This window comes from Lactuca saligna, chromosome 2, assembly GCF_052625555.1.
Source record: "Lactuca saligna cultivar CGN05327 chromosome 2, ASM5262555v1, whole genome shotgun sequence".
Classification (NCBI taxonomy): domain Eukaryota; kingdom Viridiplantae; phylum Streptophyta; class Magnoliopsida; order Asterales; family Asteraceae; genus Lactuca; species Lactuca saligna.
Window position 1 is genome coordinate 140,345,717 of NC_136418.1, and position 22,096 is coordinate 140,367,812.

The window sequence follows — 22,096 nt, forward strand, 5'->3', positions numbered from 1 at the left end:
GATTCTACATGTCCGTTCCACCAGGTGAGCGCTTGATCGACAAGAGTGCAGGCCGCGAACTTCACCTTCATCTGCTCAGGGCAGTCGCATATCTCGAATACCGACTCCACCTTTTCGATCCATCTCTTCAGAGTGATCACCCCTCCAGTGCCATTAAAAGTTCGTGGTTTGGCGTTTGTGAAGTCCTTGTAGGTACATGTCTTGGTGGGTCCTTGATTCATTCCGTTGTTCGAACTTCCAGCTCCTTGTCCATTGACCCCTCCATTGTTCCCTTGATGAATTTGCGCAATCGCGGCAGTGACTGCTGCAGATACAGCTGCTTGGAACCCGGCTGAGTCAACTTCAGGTGGGGTTGGTCCTGGGTTTCCGCGAGTAGGTCGGGGAGGCATCTTTCTGTCACAAAACGGAAAGATGTTGAGGGTATGTGGTTTCTGTGAGGTCGTGATCCTACTGACTAGGTGCATGGTACGAACTTAAACACTACTACTATTGACCAATCAATCATAATTTCTCAACACATAGCAATTTGTAATATCGTAACAAAACACGTAAAAATTTATTAATATTATCCGCATTTGATACATGAAAATTTTGCTCGTAAGAGCATACATGAGTGATACTAGTTCGACAGCATAACGGCTCTATGAGTAGTGTAGTCACTTTAACATAGAGTCGGAGTACATAGCATATTTCCTAACGACCTACTAAGATAAGTCTATCCCTAACCGCGATGAGCTGCGTCCTACTATAACGGTGAAATCATATGCCGAAGTGCTGAGCCAACAGCTGAGCCATCTCAGTCATGTCTACAATGACCTCATCCCTCTCATGCTCTGCTTGCACGACACGTGCTTCCATGGCGAACAGTTGTTGCTTCAAGTCGGCAATTTCGGCTTCTGGGGATCGATTATCCCTCGCGGGATTCACTGGTGGGACGTGGTGATCCTGTTGCACTTCGCTAACAGGAGATGCGACGTGATCCACGTCCGGGGCCTGATCCTCCTCCATGTCATCGTCGGAATCCTCGAACTCATAGTCGGTGTCCATGTACTCGTCAGGTTCAACGCCGTGGACTCCCTCTTGATTCCCTTCTGGTTCGTCTTCGAGTATCCCGTGTGCCCCTAGGGCTTGGTGAAACTGAATGCCCTGATGCTCTCCCTCCATGAAGACTGGGAGAAAGTATACGAATAAGCTATCACTTTCCTACGACTCTACCGCTATTGCACAAGCTAAACAGGCGTCCTCTTTTCGGTAGTAGGGGTATAGTTTTAGGTTCCCTAGCTATCCCGATCTCGTCAAGACATGTGTTAGTTATACTTTGGAGAGAGTGTAGTTGATCAGGCTACATCCACTCCTTGGTACCACTAAGAACAGTCCTGAATTTAACCGAGATACTAGTATTATTTTTGTTTGGTTCGGCGTTATGTTCCTATTCCTAATGCAAGCAAGAGTGTTTTATTTACTTGTTTTGTTCAGAGTTATGTTAGTCCCTCTTTTGGTTTATAGTTGCATATCAATGTGTGGCTAGATATGCTAGTTCACTATAAACAAAGCTTTGATACCAACCTGTCACACCCCCAAACCAGACGGCGGAAACGTCCGGGGGCTGTTGTGACTCAATTGAATACCATCACAATGAATATACATGAAACATAACATCATACATCACCAAGCATTGGAATAATACAACTGGTAGCGTTTACATCCGTTACATTGTCTTAAAATATTACATGCCCAAAAATAAATTGTTCATTGTTACTTAAACAACCGCAAAACATCATAGAGTACAATCCTTTCGTCACTTTATCTGTTACCTGAGAATACAAGTATTTTGGAAAAACGTCAACATATGAAATGTTGGTGAGTTCATAAGAAATGTTTAAAATCCAATGTTTGTATTGTTTTGAAAACCACCAGAAAATCCGATATTTTCTGAAAATAGTATAGCGTAAAAATATGTGAAGATCCGTGAGTATGCTTGTTTGTTTTCTATACATGTAAGCGTACGAGTTGTGAAATTCGACATGTAGTTCATAAGTGTACTACTTGAAAACCCTAGGAAAACCCGACGTTTTCCTATCACTTTGCTTGAATTAGTTTATGTGTTGTTTTTCCGTTACATTTGAGGTATTCGTGGAGCTCCGGAGGCATTGAGTATACAGTGGGTGGTGAATTGTTGTAACGTACATTAATGAAAACGTCCAGTTGACAACCGTACTAGCGATCCCTTAGGCGTCACTCGCACTTATTCACACAACTCAATCCTCCCGGACTTGTGTAGTCCCACGACCGAGGAGAAAAGGTGAAGGTACGAAACCCTCGGTATTTCCCTACGTCGTTCAAGACCATTGCAATTGCGAAGGGCCCGAAGCCCATCCCGCAATCGTGAGTTCCCGACTTTACTAGCAGCACCGAAGGACCCTTGGGGACCAACAACACGTTTGCCATTGAAAGTCCTTTTACACGTGGTTAAGTCGTATTAGACCTAACTACATGTAAGCAAGTATCCTTTGGGCCTAAAGATCATGTCATTGGGCTAGCTAGGCTCAACAAGCATGATTTGCAACTTTTAGGCCTAAGGAGTGTACGTCGACGTATTGAGTAATTTCCGCGAGAGTATAGAGTTCCGAGAGTTCCATATGTGTATTGCGCGTTGTAGTGTTAGTAGTTTTGGATTTTTTTTATTGATTCGAGACCGAATCAATTCGTTTAACAACGATTTTTTTGGTATTGTTGTGTATTGTGTCGGTAGTCGCGGTGTCAATATTTGATCGAGTGGCGTGTATTGAATTAGCCTTGAAAGTTTTCTGTTTTCAGCCCCTCATTGTTTGTAAAATTTACCTTTTCAACCCTCTAATTAAATAACTTTCCGGTTTGGTCCTTAAATCATTTTTCTTGACATTTTAACACCAAAAATTATTGAAATTAATATTTTTCAGCATATTTTTCATTGAAAACAGCTTAAGTCCCTGAAATTGCAGTTTTCTCGGTTATAACCCCTCTTTTTCGCAATTTTTACAATTTTGGCCCCAATTGGAAAATTTTTGCAACTTTGGTCCTTTTTAAATTTGAAAAGCATTTTAAACCTTTGAAAAGTACTTGTAACACTAATAGTCCACTGTTTTACATAAAAATACAGTTTTGGCCCTCCAAAACAGAAAATTTCGCATAATGGGCCCTATTGGGCCGAAATTGTCATATTTAACCCATTAAGCTTGAAATCTATATTTTTAATCCTCCAAAAGAGTATATTATCAGAAAATACATTATGGAAACTGTTTTGACTCATCTCACCCATCAGCTTTCGAAATATTTCATTTTAGGTCCTTCAACTTTGTATTTTTAACATTTTATGTCAAAAAAAATGAGATTTTAGCCCAAAGTATGTATTGTTAAGCCACTTAGCTATTTTTCTTGGTATACTTTGTATGTAATAGTATATCTTATGCTAGTATCATTTAACATAAAATATATCTCGGTTTTTAGTGATTCATGACTAGATGTAACATCATAATCATACAAAACACACATATAAGCATAGAAATCATACAAAGCATACACATAATGATAGATCTACACCTTTGCTTGTATTCTCCCCCACAAAAACTTATAAAAACCGAAAATAAGGGGGTATGAAGCTCACCTTTGGATGTTGATTCGGTTTTTGAAGAAAGGATGGAAGAAAACTTGGTGATTTTTGACCCTAGCACCCTTTGATGAAGATTTCGAGTTTATGGAGTTCTAAGACACAAGTTTATGATTTCATGAGAGTTAAGAAGAGATTTTTGAAAATAAGAAAGAGTCCAAAGCATGGATCCAAGTATAGCCTTACCTTAGATGATGATTTTATTGGAGAATTTTCCTCTTGAAAGCCTCCTAATTTTTGAGATTTTTGTGTGGAGAGGAAGGAGGATTTCTTAAGTAATCTAGAGAGAATTTGTGAGGTGTGTGTGTGTGTGCTACTCTCGGCCGAACAAGAAGAGGGAAAGAGAGAGATAGAGTTTCATGGAGAAATGAGATGGCATGGAGGTTTGGAGGGTAATGCATGGATAACCACTATATAATAAAGAGGTGGCATGCATTAGTCAACCCTTCCTCTCCTCTTCTTGGATTTGGGCCTTGGGCTAAGAGTTTGGATGGAAAAAGGAAAGATTTGGGCTTTAAAGCCCTCAAGCCCATATAGAAGTTAAGTTGGATGAGTTTTGATCTAAAAGAAACATAATATGATCTTCACACTTGGTTGGGCTAGTTTAAGTTAATCATGGATCAAAGCTTTTAATTCATTTCATTCTAGGCCCAATATGGCCCAAAATATTGAAATAAGTAAATGTGGGTCCAATTAGAGCCCATTTAAGGGTTCTAAGCCCATGATAGTCAAATTGGAAGCTTATTGGTCCATTTAGGTCCAATAAGGAAGTCCTAGTCCAAAATGGACCTAATCAAGAACTTCTAGGGTTTCCAATTGCTTGATGTAGTGAATTAGGGTTTAGTTTTCCATTGAGTAAGCATCATACATGCTCTTGAGTTTTTGATTTCAACATTTACTTGAGTATAGTGATTACAAGACACAAAATTTCTTGTTGTGACACTTTTCAACAAGGGTTGACCAGTCTGTGTTGTTGTAGAATCACTCACAAATAGCTCTGAAGTAAGAGGAACAGAAATAGGAGGAGGAAATCCCATAACCATCTCCATTGGAGTGGAAATATTCGCCATTTGGTTTGAAATAGGGGTTGCCGTTTCAAAAACTTCATTAGACTCCCTTGTCTCTGTTGTTGGAGGAACAACTTCATCGACATTGTTAAAGAACGTGTCAAGATTCTCATTCGTCACCAAATTAGCGCTACTGGCAAGAGAAGCTGCAATATCATCATTATCAAAACCAGTGAGATCAAGATCAATAAAAGAATCATTTTTATCTCCCTCAACATTCGCTTCAGACTCCACATTCATTCCTTCAACATCACCTTGGGCACAAGTTGACATTAAGCCATGTTCTTCTACTACATGAGCATCAGGAGTAGGTGTATCTTCCTTTTCAGTACTCTCATCATCAGATACATCAATAACAACGTCGTTTGGAGATGACTTCTCAGAAGATGCATGCTCAGAAGAAGCATGGTCAGATAAACCATAAGACTCTGCAGGTTCATTTAGTTCAGTGAACTTTCCAAACTTTTCAAGAGGGTATTTTCCTTGAAAAATAACCTTTCCTTTGCGATTTTGTTTGATGAATCCTACTGTGTGAGGACCCAAAGATTTCATATCCAAAGTATCAGCTTCTTTTCTCACATCCGGAAACTGAGTATTGATAAACAACTGAATAAATTCGGGATACAATAAGAAAGTATCCCGAGTTGAAGCTCGAATGTTTACAACAAACTCATCCAAGATGAATCTCGAAAAGTTGAACTTCACTCCTGCGGTGAGAGAAACAATTGCACCAGTATTCCTTTAAGAAATTTCATCTGCTCCCGATCTTCTCCCTGAAATGCAGCTAACGAACACGTGTGTTAAAAATCTCCAATATGGAGGTAAGAGCTTCTTTAAAGTTGGAGGTGAAGTGCCTTCATAACCCATCCTCCTGAGAATTCTCTGAGTGTCTTCAATCCCAATCTCCGTAGGAAAATTAGGTTGATCCATCAATCAGCAACGTATCTCTGATAAAGCTTTGATTAGTAATAATCTCACGTCCTTTAACGATAGCTTTGTCACTTACAAGACCAGCATACACGGAAATGACATGACACACATTTTTCAAACGTAATGAAGTCCTTGATAGGCAATCCACGGACCATCTCATTTTTCGCAAGACGATTCAAGTTCTTGGCATTAGCATGACCTAGTCTTCTGTGCCACAACATTGCATTTTGTTCGGAGATCTTGGAGAAAAGGCACGTAACTTGTTCTGGAAGATTGCTATTCATATCAATGATATAGGCATTCTCATCCCGTTTAGATTTTACGAGAATCCACTCTTCTGGGATAACGAAGCCTGGCTTGAGAATCATGCATTCCTTATCAGTGAAATGCATAGAATAGCCCTTGTCACAGATCTGAGATACACTTAACAAACTATGCTTCAGTTCGGTAGCAAAATTAACATTCTCGAAACTTAAAACCCCATTTGTGACAGTTCCTCTTTGAGTGATCTTGCCACCATCTCCACCCGCAAAGGAGATGTATCCCCCATTAAATGATTGAATGTTGTGCAATTGGGTGATATCTCCTATCATATGCTGGGAATAGCTGTTGTCGACGAACCAGGGTCTGACGACATTCCCCCACAACTGTCCCTGCAAAATGTGCGGGTTTAATTAGATTTGGGATAATTGGGTTTTCTAATAGTCTCGGGTGTTTTTGAGATTGAATGTTTATTAGTTTGCTTAAGGCATGTGGGTTTTCTACCAGATTTGGTAGAAGACTCACTGCTGCTTCTTGACGAAACCGACATTGGCTTGGCCATGCTTGGCTTTGGCAAATTGCCTGGGACTTTGTGATAAAAAAAACCTTTTTATGCTTTTGAAAAATGGCTCGTTTTCTACTCCGATCATCTTTCCAATCATCATTCTAGGAACGATTTCTAAAGGACTTTCTAGTTAAAGACCTTCCTCTGGATTCGTTCTCTCCTCTTGGAAATTCGAAATGTATAAACATACGATTTTGACAATTTCTAGCTATATGACCACCAACACCACAATTAAAACAAATATGTTTGTTGTTGTTATATATATATATATATATATATATATATATATATGTGTGTGTGTGTGTGTGTGTGTGTGTGTGTGTGTGTGTGGCAATGTATAATGTTGTAGTAACAAAAATGAAAGTAAAATGCTATAACAAAACAAAAAATAGCAAGGTACTTTCAGTTAATTCTTTATTAACATGTGAAAAATCACTTAGTAATCCTATTTTATAATTTTTTATGATTAGTGTTATTTAATAATCTTTTTTATAATTTTAAATCATTATAATTGAAAAAAACAGTAAATGGACAATAATGCCCTTACTTTCTAAACTTGTTAATAGCAATGTACTTTGATAATCTTTTCTAATAATTTTTGTTACTAAATAATCCTTTTTGCATATAAAATCAAAATCAAAATAAATAAATAACTTTTGCAGAGATGAACATCGATGAACAGAAGGGGGGGGGGGGGGGCTCTGCGGATCTGTTCTTCACAGAAAATATACTTCCATGGCAATAATCGGGCAAACATTCTGGGAGTTACTAATACAAACTATCATACACGATTTACGCACCATTGATGGAGGAAAAATAAACCTACGAACATATAATTAACTAAAAAACGGGCAATTACGATTCAAATGGAGGAAAAATAAACTTACATGTGTTCCATAGCCATCGACTAACACATCGGAGTGTAGTTGTTCCACAAGCCGCGATTTACGCACCATTGAAATGATCAATTAAGCGTGTTCTACTCGTCTCCATCGTCTTTCTGCAATAGGGTATGCGGTATGTGATTGTTTTCGTAATGTAGGGGTATTCGACTGATCCTCAGAAGATCCGCAGAGCAAATAAAAGATCCGCAGAGACGCCTCTGCGGATACTTAAAATCCCTAAAAAAACATTACCACCTCATTTCCGCATAGGTGTAGATCGATTCTCAGAAGCTTTAATTGATCCGCAGAGCACCCTGTGTGGATCTTGTGGTCATTATAGAAAACCTTTATTTTTGTGGTCAAATTGTTACACCCTCCCCCCCCCCCCCCCCCCCCCCCCAAAATTAATGTTTATTTGATGAAATTTCTTGGTTTTAAATGGCCATTTACCTTTTTTCTACCCCTTAAACCATCAAACTCGAAATTTATCTATCTAAATCATCATTTTACTTATAATTATCAGGTTTCTCAGTTATAATTGTTGATTGTACATTGATTTCTGATTGTCAAAGGTTCCCCCACCACAACCTTGTCCACCCATTCAACCCCTTCTATTTTATCCTTTCTCTCTTTTTTGCGATAATTGAACCCTAATTTTCTCTCAAAATCTTCCAAGGTCTACATCAATCAAAAACCACCACTTCCACTACACCACTTCCACCACCATTAATAAAGCATTCAAGTTTCCGATTTTAATTGATTCTGTTTTGGGATGATTTGTGAATTGCGATGGAATGTTCTATCAAATCGATTCAATGAGTTAAAATGACTGGTGTTGTAAAGGCGATGAAAACCAACACACAAAGTGTATGTGTGTGTTTCAGTTTTTTATCATCTCGTTTAATCAATTCAACAAATTAAGTTACAACAATTTAAGAATTCGCTTCTCCATTCCTGCACAAACTCAAAATCGATGAAAACCAACACACACAGTGTATGCATGTGTTTCCGTTTTCATCCACTCATTTACTCACACCCTGTCATTAAGCTGACAAGTTGAGATATTTAAGGAGTACATCTCTATTAAAAAAGGTAAAATACTCGCCGACCATGATGAGAATGAATTAGCAAAAGCAGGAACGATGAATGTGATTGTTCAAAATTCAAGAACAGTGATGGTGTGCAGAGAGGGAGTTTGCCATTCCCATCTTCGTGTCTCTTCATTTCCCTCTATCAGATGATTACCAAGGCTTCGGTGAAAGAAATTAGGGGGTGTTTGGATTAGCTTATTATCTTATTGCTTATTAGCTTATTTGTGGTGGGAATAAGTAATAAACAATAAGCATGGGAAGAGATGCTTATTAAAATTAGCTTATGTAGCTTAATAAACTGATTTTTAAGGATTTTATCGAAACACTCAAAGTTAGTTTATTGTGGTGGGAATAAACAATAAACAATAAACACCCTTTTTTACCTATCTAAACACCCCCTTAGAAGAAAAAAAAAACAGGGGTTTCAAGTGCAAATACGATGAACATACTTCATATTTTCGTGCCTGGTAAAAATTAGAGAACATGGCAACTTCAGTTCCATTCTCTCTAAAAATCATGTGTGAATCAAAGAAAATAAGATGATGAGTAGGTTAGAATCAATTTGCAGATGTATGTTAAAGATCAAAGAACAAGGGCCAAAATTAGAGAGCAAAGAGGAGTAGAGCGGCGGTGCAATGGAGGAGAAGCGTGGCGTGAAGAAGAAGAGGAGGCGGCGGCAGGAGGGATGGAAAAGAAATAAAGATTATCTAATACACGTGGAATTTATTACAAGAGAGTCAAACAAAGGTTAAGGTCCATGTGCCATAACATATGCCATGTCATTTAAGTTTTGGCTGAATTTATTTGTTAATCGGAAACAATAGGTTATATTCTCTTTATAAACATGTCATTTTTGAGTTTATACCTTCAAAAGGAACAAACATTAGTTTAAGGACTTTTTAAAATCAAACCTTGTTGAATTTTTATGATAATAATCCTAGTAATTATTATTTATTAAGGACTTGGGTAATGCAATAATTGAACATTTTAACTATTGTATTAGATATAAAACAACTTTAACTTTAACGTTATCGTAATCACAAACCACAATTGTGTTTATTATTGCACAACTATTGAAATTAGAAAATTAATATAATATAATAAAAACAGTTATAACATTTGACTATGACTATTCAGATGTTACATCTGAACCAATCAATGCGTTTGATATACCTCATAACAACGTATGAACATAAATTTTTTTTTAATCATCTAAACATAGAACAAACTAAAAAAATTCAGTTTTATTAAGCATTCTTTAAATACTAAAAGAGAATTATAAATATGATGATTATAATATTACTTATTTTTTGTACCTCGGGTTATTTATATATAAATAAATATAATTTAACTATTATAATATATTTGCAAATAAAATTGACTGAAAACTGTATTCCTACGTCATTAATATCTTATGGAAACAAGAATCTGGTCTGGTTAGGACCACATTACATATATGGGTTTGGTCATTCTTTATTCATCAACAAAAGTCAAGTCATTTCAGAATGTCATAAAACTGTTTTTTGACGAATGTCTATTTATTATTGGCTTCATATATAGTTTTGGCAATGATAACAATCATCAAATTTGTAATACAGTGACTCATGCGTTCCTAGCCATTTTAATACATTTTGAGGACAATTTTGACCCAATAAGGTTTTCAATTTTACTATTTAATTTTTAAAGATAAAATATAACTTTAATTAGTATAACTACATGGGTGAAAATTATCATCTCTAGTTACAATAATATGCGTTTATTTGATAAAAATGTTTAGTAATCACTTTATTAATTTAATTATAAATTATAAATCAAATTGAAACACACGTATATAGTCTCAGAATAATGATGATAGAGGGAATGTCAACATCTTGTTGGACAAAAGCAAAATAATCTACATTACGTACTTGTGCTGTGGATTTGTAACTTACATTTCAATTTAGTTCAATCTCGATTCTCAAGTGTATATGGAATAAATACTTGTGTTTATATTTTGTTAGTTATCATAATTACAAACTACAACAATAAATTAGAAAATTGACGAAATGGAAAATTATATTAAATATTAAGAATATATGAGTTCAATCAACTTCGAGCAATATTCAATTTCCAAAAAGCTGACCATAAATATAATGGTTATAGAATTACGTTTATTTGCATTTAATCTTTCGTTAGTATTCTAAGAATCATAATATATCATATAAAAAAAATTATAAACTAATATCTTCTGGTTCTGGAAACAAAAAGAGAAAATGACAAAATTTAATAATGTGGCAACAAATAGACAAATATTAATATTACCACTCATTTTGAAATGAGCACACAATGAAATGGGCTGGGAAATACGAAATAGGCCAACATGTGATCCCAACGCATTTTTTTAATATGAAACTCTATTTTACTATAAAAATTAGATTATGCGCGGAGAATATATATATATATATATATATATATATATATATATATATATATATATATATATATATATATATATATATATATATATATATATATATAGATATATATATATAAAGGTATAAAAAAAGTTGGTATAATAATAAAAAAAAAAAGATAAATTAATAACAATAGACTTAATGTTATTGGTAACATTGAAATGTTTGAAAAAAAAAACAATGAAATACATAAATACCTATAATATAATCGTTGAATAATCTCTTTATAAACAACATTTTTTGTTTTATTAGTTGGACGACCTTCATCGTTACATATGAGTACTTTCAATCATTTTTTTTACTTGTGATGCGATAAACAACATATAACTAGTATGAGTGAACGAGCCTATGCAAGTAGGATATCCAAAATTTGATAATGTTCGTCATTAACTTATTAATGACAAAGACCAATCAATGCTTCATCATTATAGAATTGTACTATGACAAATCTATCAATTATAGTTATAGTAACATACTTCCACCTTTTAAAATAGCAAAAAAAAAAAAAAAAAATCTCATCATTAGTAACTAGTTATGTAATATTTTTCTTGACACATGATATATTACTATAACGTTGTTCTGCCTTACGGAATTAGGGGCCAATTACATAATCTTTTTCTGCCTAAGGACCAATTATGTATTTTTTTCACCACAAGGACCAATTATGTAGTCTTTTTCTACACATGCACCATTTATGTTATGTTTTCTTGCATTGCGATTATTGGTAAAGAGTCATATGTATGATGTTTTTATGGGTCAAAATGAGCTTTATTTTCCTTTGGTATATAAGATGTGTATTTAAAAAACATATAAACTCTTGAGTATAGACTATATAAAATTAAAAAATTAAAAAATAAAAACTTGAAAAACAAACAAAAAATCAATGATAATTATAATAAATTGCTATTTTGCAATTAGCCATAAGTATGTTGCTATGTTGGTAAAAAGAGGTGCTTTAGAAATTATTTAGAAAAACAATTACTCAGAAAAAACGACTCTTTAGCAACATATAAGGTATCCAAGACAATCCAACAACTATTAAAAAAAAAAAAAAAAAAAAAAACTCTTTAGCAACATATAATGTTTAGAAAATTCAACTGAAAGGAGTAACTAAAATAAATCAACAATTTAATTATTACAAATATTGATTCTTTGAAAAAATAAATTAATTTGAGTAATTAAAAAAACACAAGAATGAACAACATAGCTGGATGGTTGTAATTATCAAAAATAATAAACAATGCACAAAAAAAACCACAGAAAAATCAATGAATTCATCTACTTGTAGTAGTAGCAACAATAAAAACCATGGAGAAAACATTAAAACAATATAGAATGATTGACATCTATATCAAAGACAACCTTTTTACTTCAAAAATCCAGAGACAACAACCTTAACTTTAATAACAATTTGAGTGAAACTGTAACTATAAAACTCTTTCAATAAAAAAACAAAATAATTACAATCTATTATTTAACGATGACAAGATCATCGACATATTCATCAATCTTGTCGCCTCTGCCATTGCATCCTTTGCATCACCTGTTTGGACATCAACGTCTGAAAAACACGTAAAATCTTAAAATAAAAGAAAAAGAAAGTAAAGTATCCACAAAGTTGACCACATTGTCAGGGCACAAATACTATCCATTATTAAGCAACATCAAAATGTTGGTTACTAGAAATAAGGACAAAAGTTACAAGAAATAACAACCAACTTTATTTTTTTTACAATAAGTGTGACGAACTTGCATTGTTTTATAGGTAATAAGCTAATAACAATGTTACTTTCTAATTAATTTATTAAAATATGTGTTTTTAAATAATCCACTCAATATAGAAGGGGTAAATTGACAAAACTAATATAAATGAATGGAATGTAAATACTTAGAATGTTATCAAATAAAATGTTAGTTTTAATGGTTTAATGCAACTTTTTTAAAATGGAAGTTTAAGCTTGTCTTTATTTTTTTTTTGTGGAAAATGCTCCTCCAACGTGATTGTGTTTTTAACTTTATTATAACAACTCATGTAAAAAACAATAAGAATATAAGATTTTGCAACAACTATACAAAGATTCTTTCATTTATGTATGTTCGTCTTACCTAAAAAAGTACAAAAATGACAGTTTTTATCATCCTCATGACAAGTTTGAAGTTCCAAATGACAAATAGTTAAGATTGTTTTAAATTTCTATTATGCTTTGTGGATGGGTGGCACAACCCCTTTTAGCCTACTCCTTAAAGGCTATTGTCTTGAAACTACAATAATTATTCCACGATAGATAACTTAGAGGAACTCCTTGGCAAACTCAGCTGATGACTCAAACCAATTGAAGCATGTATTCTCCTTTCTTCTTTCTAGTCCATAAAATATAGTATAATAAAGAAATTAATGAGAGTAAGGTGTTGTTTGTTTTTTGGAAAAAACCTCTTCAAACCTCTTACTGCTGCGCGGCGCAGCACACGCACAACACTTTTCATCTCGCAACTGTTTGTTTTTTTGAAGTCTTCTGAGTCAAAAACCTCTGCGCGTGCTCTGTTTGGCGTAACACTTGTACTGCCTCTTCCAACATCTTCTTCTTCTTTTTTTATTGCTGAAATTTTGATTATATGTTATTAAAATTTTATTTCACATTTTTTCCCCTTTTTTTTTCGTTTATTCTTATTGAATTTATTTTTCATTTTTTTATATTCAATAATGATAATTTCTTGATGAAATATCATTATTTTTTACTGAAAATATCTTTATTTTTTGTTGAAATATCAATCTTTTTTACTGAAATATCATTAATTTTTACCGAAATGTTATACATTATTAAATTTTACGTATTAAAAAAATATTTTCGGTTTATAAAATTAGTTTATTTTAATTTTTTAATATCTGCAGCAGTATGCAGATGTTAAAAAAACAAACACGCTTCTTATTATAGTCTGCAGCCGTTTGGTCCACCTCTTCTACTGCAGAGGGTTGCAGAGGTGGTCCGCAGACTTCATGAATTTTTGCTTCAGAAAATCAAACAACACCTAAGTTTCTACTTCTTGCAATCAACCCAAACTAAATGCAAGAAATAGAAACTTAATTTTATTCATTAGTTGGGGCCATCTACTCGTTTCTCTAGAGAACCAAACATAAAAATCTCTTTCTCAAAGATTGAATAATGGAAGAAGGCGGTGCTCGTTTACAAGATTGAGTGTGTATGAGATGTGAACCTGTACATGAAATCAAAATTCAGAGGTTAGGATTTAAAAAAAAAAAACCAAATATCATATATTGAGAAAATTAAAACCCAACTTTATTAGGTATTTCAACGTGTTCACTCTATCTAGAGAAATATGTTAACGTTCATATTTGAATTGAAACACAAAGAGATAGAATAGGCTTTGAAAAGGAACAATACCTCTGTATTGTGCAGCACCAACATAATAAAGATGAAATGAAATCTCCTGGTCAATAAAAATGTTGTGGGAGAGCTTATTGATTTTATTTACTGGTATAGTCCATCCATCATTGCTAACCATTTGTGACCACCAAACTTTTTTCATTTAATAATCAATTGATTAAAGTTATGGAAAGTTAAGATAATCTGCATTATTTACCAATCAGTAAAATACTTAGACCCTATATAATTAGAAAATGAAAACCATAATCATTTCCTACCAATTTACTAAAACTGAATATTGTAGTTTGAAGAGGAAAATGGGTATTTGGTGGTATATGAAAAGGAAATGTTGTAAAGTTTTCATGTATAACTAATACAACAATTATTACAAAGCATCAAAAAAGTATATATGCATTTTTTGGTTATGTGGTCTTCAATAAACCAAGCGACTATATATGGCTTTGGAAAAGTTCTTTGAACAGAAAAATAAAACAAGCATATGTTCGTTTGGATAGAAGATTTCATGAAAATTGAAGATTTTGAAAGTCTTTTGGTTCAGACATTTTATCAAACAACTAATATGCATCCTAAATAAATATATAATACTGTTAAAATGGAAGCCACCTAAACCCACAAGAACCAATTTCATTAAATAAATGACGAACTAACAATGTAAATCTTATAACATGAACTTGGTTAATTGCAAAAATAATAACCCATCACAATATCATAAGCCAATTTCAAGAAAAGTCACTTTCAAGAATTAGTTATGATGTTTAACTTCCATGCAAGAGATAAAAGGATACAAGAATGCATCAGGCAAGATCCAACATTTTTATTAAGAAAATCGATACAAAATAATAAAAAGAAAGTGTACCTTGAGAAGAAAGAAAGCATATGTGGGAGTAATTAACCTCAATTTCAAGCTGTTAGGGAAGAACATGATACATGAAATGTATAGACAAAGAAGATGTAAGACGGGGAAGATAAGTAGCTTGGAATATATAACAGTATGCTCAATGATTACTTGTTTTGATGTTATTTTCATTAACATGTGACAGAGAACTCTCCTAATTTTGTAGGAAACATTATCAGGTGAGGGCGTTTTAGGTAGATTAAACATGAAATTACCATTGAACGTTAACGACACCCTACTCTTCACTTAATTTTATAAGAGATTTTATTAAGATTAAGTAAAAAAGAAACACCTACATAAATCTATTAATTTTTTATATATATAAATTAAGTGCATTACATAAAAAAGAAACAACCCCTTACTCCATTCCTTCCTTCATGAGCACCACACCGGCAAATCTTCCTTCTTTCTTCTTGAAAAAAAGGCAAAATGTTTATTCTTGGTTCCTACAAACGCCATCATCTGAAAAATGAAGAACATAAAAGTGATTAAGTCAATTAAATCGAAATTTTATACCTGTCATCAACTATCAAATTGTAGGAAATCAGATGGGGGCCAAATGAGAGACGGAAGCAGGTAATCGAGTTTGTGATTTGAATCGATTACACAAACGTAAAACCCTAAAACTGAAACCCCAATTGAGTTTGTTACCTGTGCTAAGAGGCGGTTGTTTGCTATAACTTCAAATCGATTTACAATAGAAGGAACAATAAGTGGAATAGCATAATAGCAGCAGTCCAAGCACAAATTGAAGGGTTTGCCATTTGTGTTCTTTCTCGAAGCTATAATTTTAGAGAGAAAATTAAAGACGAGGAACTTAAATGGTTGTGTAGCAATTTAAAATAGGAAAATCCGTAACTCCAAATCATTTTCCTGATTTTATGCCATTATAGAGTATTTAAAATAGGAAAATCTGTAACTCCAAATCATTTTCTTGAGTTTATGCCATTATAGAGTATAAGATTTATGGTAACCTTTTCTAAAATTATTTGAAATCTGGATGCAAGATAATATGATAGTAATTTCTTTAGGTTGGAAAAGAGACATGTGACAATGGTGTGATGTGAGCATAATGATCCAAGGGTGGAAACCTAATTATAAGGAAATGAAATCAAGGGTTCTGATTTCTTTATTTGGGAATTAAAGTTTTTTTTTTAATAATTATTAAGATATACAGTGTAGATTCTTACTATAAAAAAATTTGAAAACATAGATTTCATAAGAAATATGGACAATAAATTTTGAATTTTGCAGCACATAGTTATATTTATTTTTTGTTTCGTGGCTAAAAGTGATTTCACAATCCTAATCATTTTAATAAAATTCTTTATGTTGACCCAAGAAATAATGTATTTTGCAATTAAGACATTGCAAAATAAAAAATCTCATATCAAATTAACTTCTGTTTATTCTTCTTAATCAATAAAATATGGAGATTACACCTGATATATATATATATATATATATATATATATATATATATATATATATATATATATATATATATATATATATATATATATATATATATATATATATATATATACTATTGAAATTAGAAATAAAAACAAACTCTAATAAAAAGAAACATAAATAGCTATAATCCTTAATAGATAGATGACTTGATAAGGAAGCAATCCAAGGAACCATCTGGAAGACAGTTGGATGATTCTCAATACTCCCTCTCAAGTTGGACTGCGTAGATCACGAACACCCAACTTGCCACATAGATACTTGAATCGTTCAGCTCCCAAGGCTTTACTAAATATGTCAGCTAGCTGTAATTTAGAACGAGTTGAACACGAATTTATTTCACAATTGTTAACTCTTCACGAAAAAAAAAACAATCAATCTCCACATGTTTTGTCCTTTTGTGATAAACAAGATTAACAGCAATATGGTGAGCTGCTTCACTATCACACATTAATGGTGTAGCTCCCTCTTGCATAACACATAGGTCTTGAGGAAGCCATAATACTTCACACATGGTACTAGCCATGGACCTATACTCAACTTTAGTTGAAGACCGAGCCACAACACTTTGCTTCTTAGCTCTCTAAGAAACGGGAGCACCACCCAAGCTAATGAAGTAACCAATACACGAGCATCTTGTGGACAACTTAACCAACTAGCTTCACAATAAGTTATAAGGTTAAGATCCCCGTTTGAAGGCAAAAATAATCCTTGCCCTAACGTAGTTTTTAGGTAACGCATGACTCTAAATGCACATCCATGTGAGACTTCCGAGGCTTGCTCAGAAACTGATTGAGTTGGTTCATAGAAAAACAAATGTCTGGACGCATAACGGTCAAATATAACAATCTTCCTACCAACTGACGATATTATGAAGCATCAACTTATGGATTATCATCATCTTTGTGCAAACGAAGATTTTATTCCATGGGAAATTCACTAGGGCATTCTATTTGAATTCCACAATCCTCCAAAATATCAAGTGTGTACTTGCGTTGACCAATCACGAACCCTTTTTGAGATCAAGCAACTTCTATTCCCAAAAAATATTTCAATTGTAACATTTGCATTTTAGGTATTTTTCCTTTTTTTTCCCTCAACTTAAAACCCTTGCATTTTTTATCCCTAGCCAGTACATTGGGCGTACACTAGGAGTACGTTGGGCATACTGGGTCGAAAACTTAGTCGTGGAGGCATCCACGTACGCAGGGCTTACAACAACCTGGGGCAAACCCTAATTTTTAGGGTTTGAGCCCTATTTAAATACCTTATGTTACTTTTGGACCTTATGACCAACCTCTACCTCTCCAAACCCCGATAACAAAACCCTAATTGCCATTTTAGTATCTTAAGCTTGGAAGTGATATTTGAGAGTGTTTTTGGTGATTTTGAAGGATGAAGAGCTCTTGGAAGTTGCATTGGTGTGGTTGGAGCTGTGGATCCAGAATCATCACTAACTTGGAAAGATTTTGGAGGTATAAAGGTCTTAACTTGATTGTTCATTATGATAGATCTAGTTAGGGCTTGTTTTTGTGCATTTTATGGTCCCTTAAGTCATGCTTGAGAGTATGAGCTACTCCAAAAGCTAGGGATGGTATATCTTAACATTTTTGAGGTTCCTTGTGCATGAAAATGCAATCTTGATTTGTTATATTGGACCATGCATGAGTTAAGGCTCTTATTATGGGTTTTATTGGTCAAAAACAAGTATTGGGTCCCATTAAGACATGCAAAGGAGTAAAGTTTCCAACTTTACATGTTAAGACATCATTTAGGATCAGATTTGAGAAGTGAACTAATTGACTTAACCAATTAACCACTTAATGGTGGGTTTGGGCTGATGCGGAGTACGATGGACGTACCCAGATCGTACACATTGCATACTGGAAAAAAGTGTCATACACCTGGCGTAAGTCTGAGTTCGCTGGGCGTAGTCAGTAGCTATTGACTTTTATGGTTTGGGCCATATTTGGACTATTAGGGGTTTGAGCCTTGTTGGGCTATTAGTCTTTCTGACTTTGAGTCATCGTTAAGCTTTTAGTCTTCTTGGATTTGCACACATAATGGGTTTTGGTATCATTTAGGAATTTGGGCCATATTGGGATTTTGGTACCATTAGGTTGGGCCTTGGTTATTGCACCATGTGAGGAAAGGGTAAAATGGTCTTTTACCCTAGGTGTTGGACAAACGAACTAGATTGCTAGTTATGGTTGATCGCCTAATTATAAAGTGGGGATTAATTTGATTGATTATTACGGTGATTTTCCGGTTCAACAGCCCAATCATTTGTTTGATTGATAACAGACTGAGGTGAGCTTACTCACTATAAAGTAGGAAACTAGGATATGTTATGTGTTTGTAGTCTTTGTGACTCCTGATGTATGTGTTATATGCATGTGTGCCTGTTTGCTATATGTATGTGGGTGAAATAGACCCAGTATAGCCTTATGTTGACACATCACTGTATGAGTTGAAATAGACTCAGGGGTGAAATAGACCCGAGGGTGAAATAGTCCCGGTATGGCCTTGGGCCGATGCATGAGTTAAAATAGACACCCTGAGCTACTACATATGTATGGTATGCAGTATTTTGGGGAACTAATTAAGCTTAGCGCTTACGATTTTAACTTTATGTTTCAGCTACATCTAGATCAAATGGGAAGATCTTGGGATGATTGCATCGCGCACACCACAATTTCTATTTTATTTGACTCTAATGTATTGAGATGATTGATTGACATACTCTGGTTGTTCTTTATGGTTTTACGAACATGTTTTGGTTGATGGTTTTATTATTATGAAAATAAAATTTTGGGTTTTAAATTTTGGGACATTACAAGTTGGTATTAGAGCCTTGGTTTGAGGGATTCAGACATACTCTCGGGTATATCTGAACTCAAACTGAGGGTTTGGAATATTTTTCATAAAAAGAAATATTTTATAAAAAGAGTTTTTTCTAATAAAAGAAAGGGTTGTGGTGCATGCAATTGGCTGAGCTCAAGTAATTTTTGCCAAAATTGTTGGATTAGATGTCTAAGCCCATAACTATTATTGGTATGTACTTGACCCGAGAGTAGCATGGTCCATTTGGGTTGCATATCATCAGGACAATTTGTTAGGATGGACTTTTGAGAGAAGGTTATTTATGGTTTATTAGTATATTATAAGTTATAATATATTAATATGAAATCATATGTTTTAATTAGTATCGATCAAGAATTAATTTGGAATTAATTTAGTGATCAAAAGAGACTAATTAAATCTATGGGGACTAATTATGAAAATTAGTTATATTTATATGTGTTGGGCTTATGATCCATGTTGGACCAAGTTTATGTATGAATACATAAAGAGTTGGGCCACATGAACCATGGATCATAAAACCCATGGGTAGATTATGGGTTATACCCATGACCCTTGGAATCCTACATATAAATAGGTTACTCCATAGCCAAAATCACCACTTCTTTTCTTAGAGAAATATAGAGGTGTTTTGGTGCATGGAATTCTCTCTCAAGAGCCACCTTTGTCCTAGGTGTGTTGTGATTCCATTTGAGGCATTTCATACTATTGGTGCTAAGCTCTTAAGGCCAAATACATCAAGACTTCAAGCCACATAGAAGGTATGTTTCCCTCACTAGTATATTATATGGTTTATGTCAAATGCATGCTAGTTATAGGTTTAATGCCTTGGAAACCATTTGCACGTATAATTAGTGAAAACATAGATCCAAGGTATTTAGGGTTGTATGTGCACCATAGGATGTTGTATTATACCAAAACCCAACAGTGGTATCAGAGCCATGGGTTGTTTTCTACTATATTTGATGCAAATGTATTTTTTTATTCAAGTTGATGGGAAAAAAAAAAGAAAAGAAAACATGAAGTTTGTCAAATTTTATGATAATTACTTGATTTTATGAAAAACTAATAATTTGTAAAATTTGAGTCACTTTACTACAAGAGTTGAATTAGATCAATTTATTAAAAGATAGAATGATATGATTATTTTATTTGTTTTAAAGGTTTGATCTAAGTGGTTTTAAGGAGTTACAAATTTTGTCATAAAATTTTGGAACTCAAAAGTTTTTTTTAAAGTTATGATCTTAAGAGTTTTGAAACTTCCATAAGTTATGGATGTGAAATGTCTCATTTATTAACTCTTTAGGTTATGAAGTCCAAGAGTCTTCAAAGGATAATTATCAAAGTTTCAAGATTTGTATTAGTTTATATGATTATCTAATTTCTTGAAAATTGTTGATATGAATTATCTTTACTTATGAGTTTAATCTTGATCATAGAAAAATTATGTAATTATTGTGTTAATTGGAATATTTGATCTTAATGGTTTTTTATGAACTCCATAACTTGTCCTCAAGTTATGGAAAGTGAAGAGTTTTTCTTTTTAAAGTGTCATTAAGACTCATAGGTTATGAAAATAGAAGAGTCTCTATTTTTAATGTCATCATTAAATGATTTAATGTATTCCATAACTTGTCCTCAAGTTATGGAACTTGATTTTTTTTCATTAAACCTTAATTAAACTCATAAGTTATGAAAAATCCAAGAGTTTTGAAAGGTTTCAAAACTTGTCCTCAAGTTTTGGAATTTGTAAAGTTACCCCCCATGTATACTTTAATTCCAAACTAGACCTTAGAATTTTAAAAGTTAAAATTCAACCCTTATACTTTATAATATTATAAGTTAATAATATTTATATATATGTATAAGAGTAAAGTCAGTCTTACCGTTAGTAGGCCTCATTCACGAAGCCGGTCTATAAGAGGGGTATAAGGTTACAACCTATAAAATGGTAGTTTAATGGGTGTCCACTCTCACCCACCGCTTCCTTGACTGGTGGAGGGTCGTTAGCCGAACGGGTAGGACAAGGACTATAATTCTCCCTTCATTAAAAGTATTAATGATAAATACTAAGTAACTAAACCTTTTATAAATACCCAATCTTAGTTACTTAGGAAAATGTGAATAAGGTGCTAATCCATGAAATTACACTTTGCACTTTGTTTAAGTCGATTAGTGGAGCGTGTGTGGTTAACCGGCACACTAACTCGTATTTAACAAGGTAGGCAAAGGGTAACTTAATGTTTATCATAGGATCGATGGAGCGTGTGTGGTTAACCGGCACATCGATAGAGGGGTAAACAATTAAGGGTACCAAGTAATTTGCATGGTTACTTCACACCTTGTTTTGTGATCCTCGGCATCCCAGTCACAAAACCTGAAGGGCACACTCGAGATTGAAACATGCCATTGAACAGTTCAATGAATCTCAAAGACCTAGGAGTTTCAAAAACCAATTAAAACCTAATAATATATTTCGTTTATCTTGGTGGAAATTGGTGAATCGTCATTCACCTACCTTCAAATATTTTATAGCTTGGATTACGGCATCCCTCTTCTAAGTTA

The 22,096-nt window shown here is 33.7% G+C and overlaps 1 protein-coding gene across 10 annotated transcripts; it reads right to left on the bottom strand.

Annotated features, from left to right (window-relative positions):
• Window positions 1-12,953: 12,953 nt before the first annotated feature.
• LOC145031833 (uncharacterized) lies at window positions 12,954-16,210 on the bottom strand. Of its 10 annotated transcripts, XM_078980465.1 has the most exons (7): window positions 15,848-16,208; window positions 15,559-15,658; window positions 15,158-15,206; window positions 14,299-14,484; window positions 14,084-14,110; window positions 13,339-13,494; window positions 12,954-13,258 (listed from the first exon to the last, which is right to left on the bottom strand). In XM_078980465.1, the coding sequence occupies exons 4-7, from the start codon at window positions 14,441-14,443 to the stop codon at window positions 13,188-13,190; spliced, it is 399 nt and encodes a 132-aa protein (XP_078836591.1). In that variant the 5' UTR covers window positions 14,444-14,484; window positions 15,158-15,206; window positions 15,559-15,658; window positions 15,848-16,208; the 3' UTR covers window positions 12,954-13,187. The 10 variants fall into 10 exon arrangements, 3 of the variants coding, with proteins under 3 accessions (XP_078836591.1, XP_078836592.1, XP_078836593.1); XM_078980466.1 differs by having other exon boundaries at window positions 12,954-13,494; window positions 14,299-14,344; window positions 15,848-16,204; XR_013677037.1 differs by having other exon boundaries at window positions 12,954-14,110; window positions 14,299-14,344; window positions 15,536-15,658; window positions 15,848-16,210.
• Window positions 16,211-22,096: the final 5,886 nt, after the last annotated feature.

Excerpts from the sequence above, each read along its gene's own strand:
- LOC145031833 (XM_078980465.1), bottom strand. The coding sequence starts at position 14,443 with ATGAAAAAAGTTTGGTGGTCACAAATGGTTAGCAATGATGGATGGACT. Across the intron at positions 13,495-14,083 it reads TCTCATACACACTCAATCTT|CAATAAAAAAAGAAGAAGAA; the intron begins GTAAACGAGCAC and ends TCAAAATTTCAG. Across the intron at positions 13,259-13,338 it reads GCGCCGCGCAGCAGTAAGAG|AAAGAAGAAAGGAGAATACA; the intron begins GTTTGAAGAGGT and ends TTTATGGACTAG.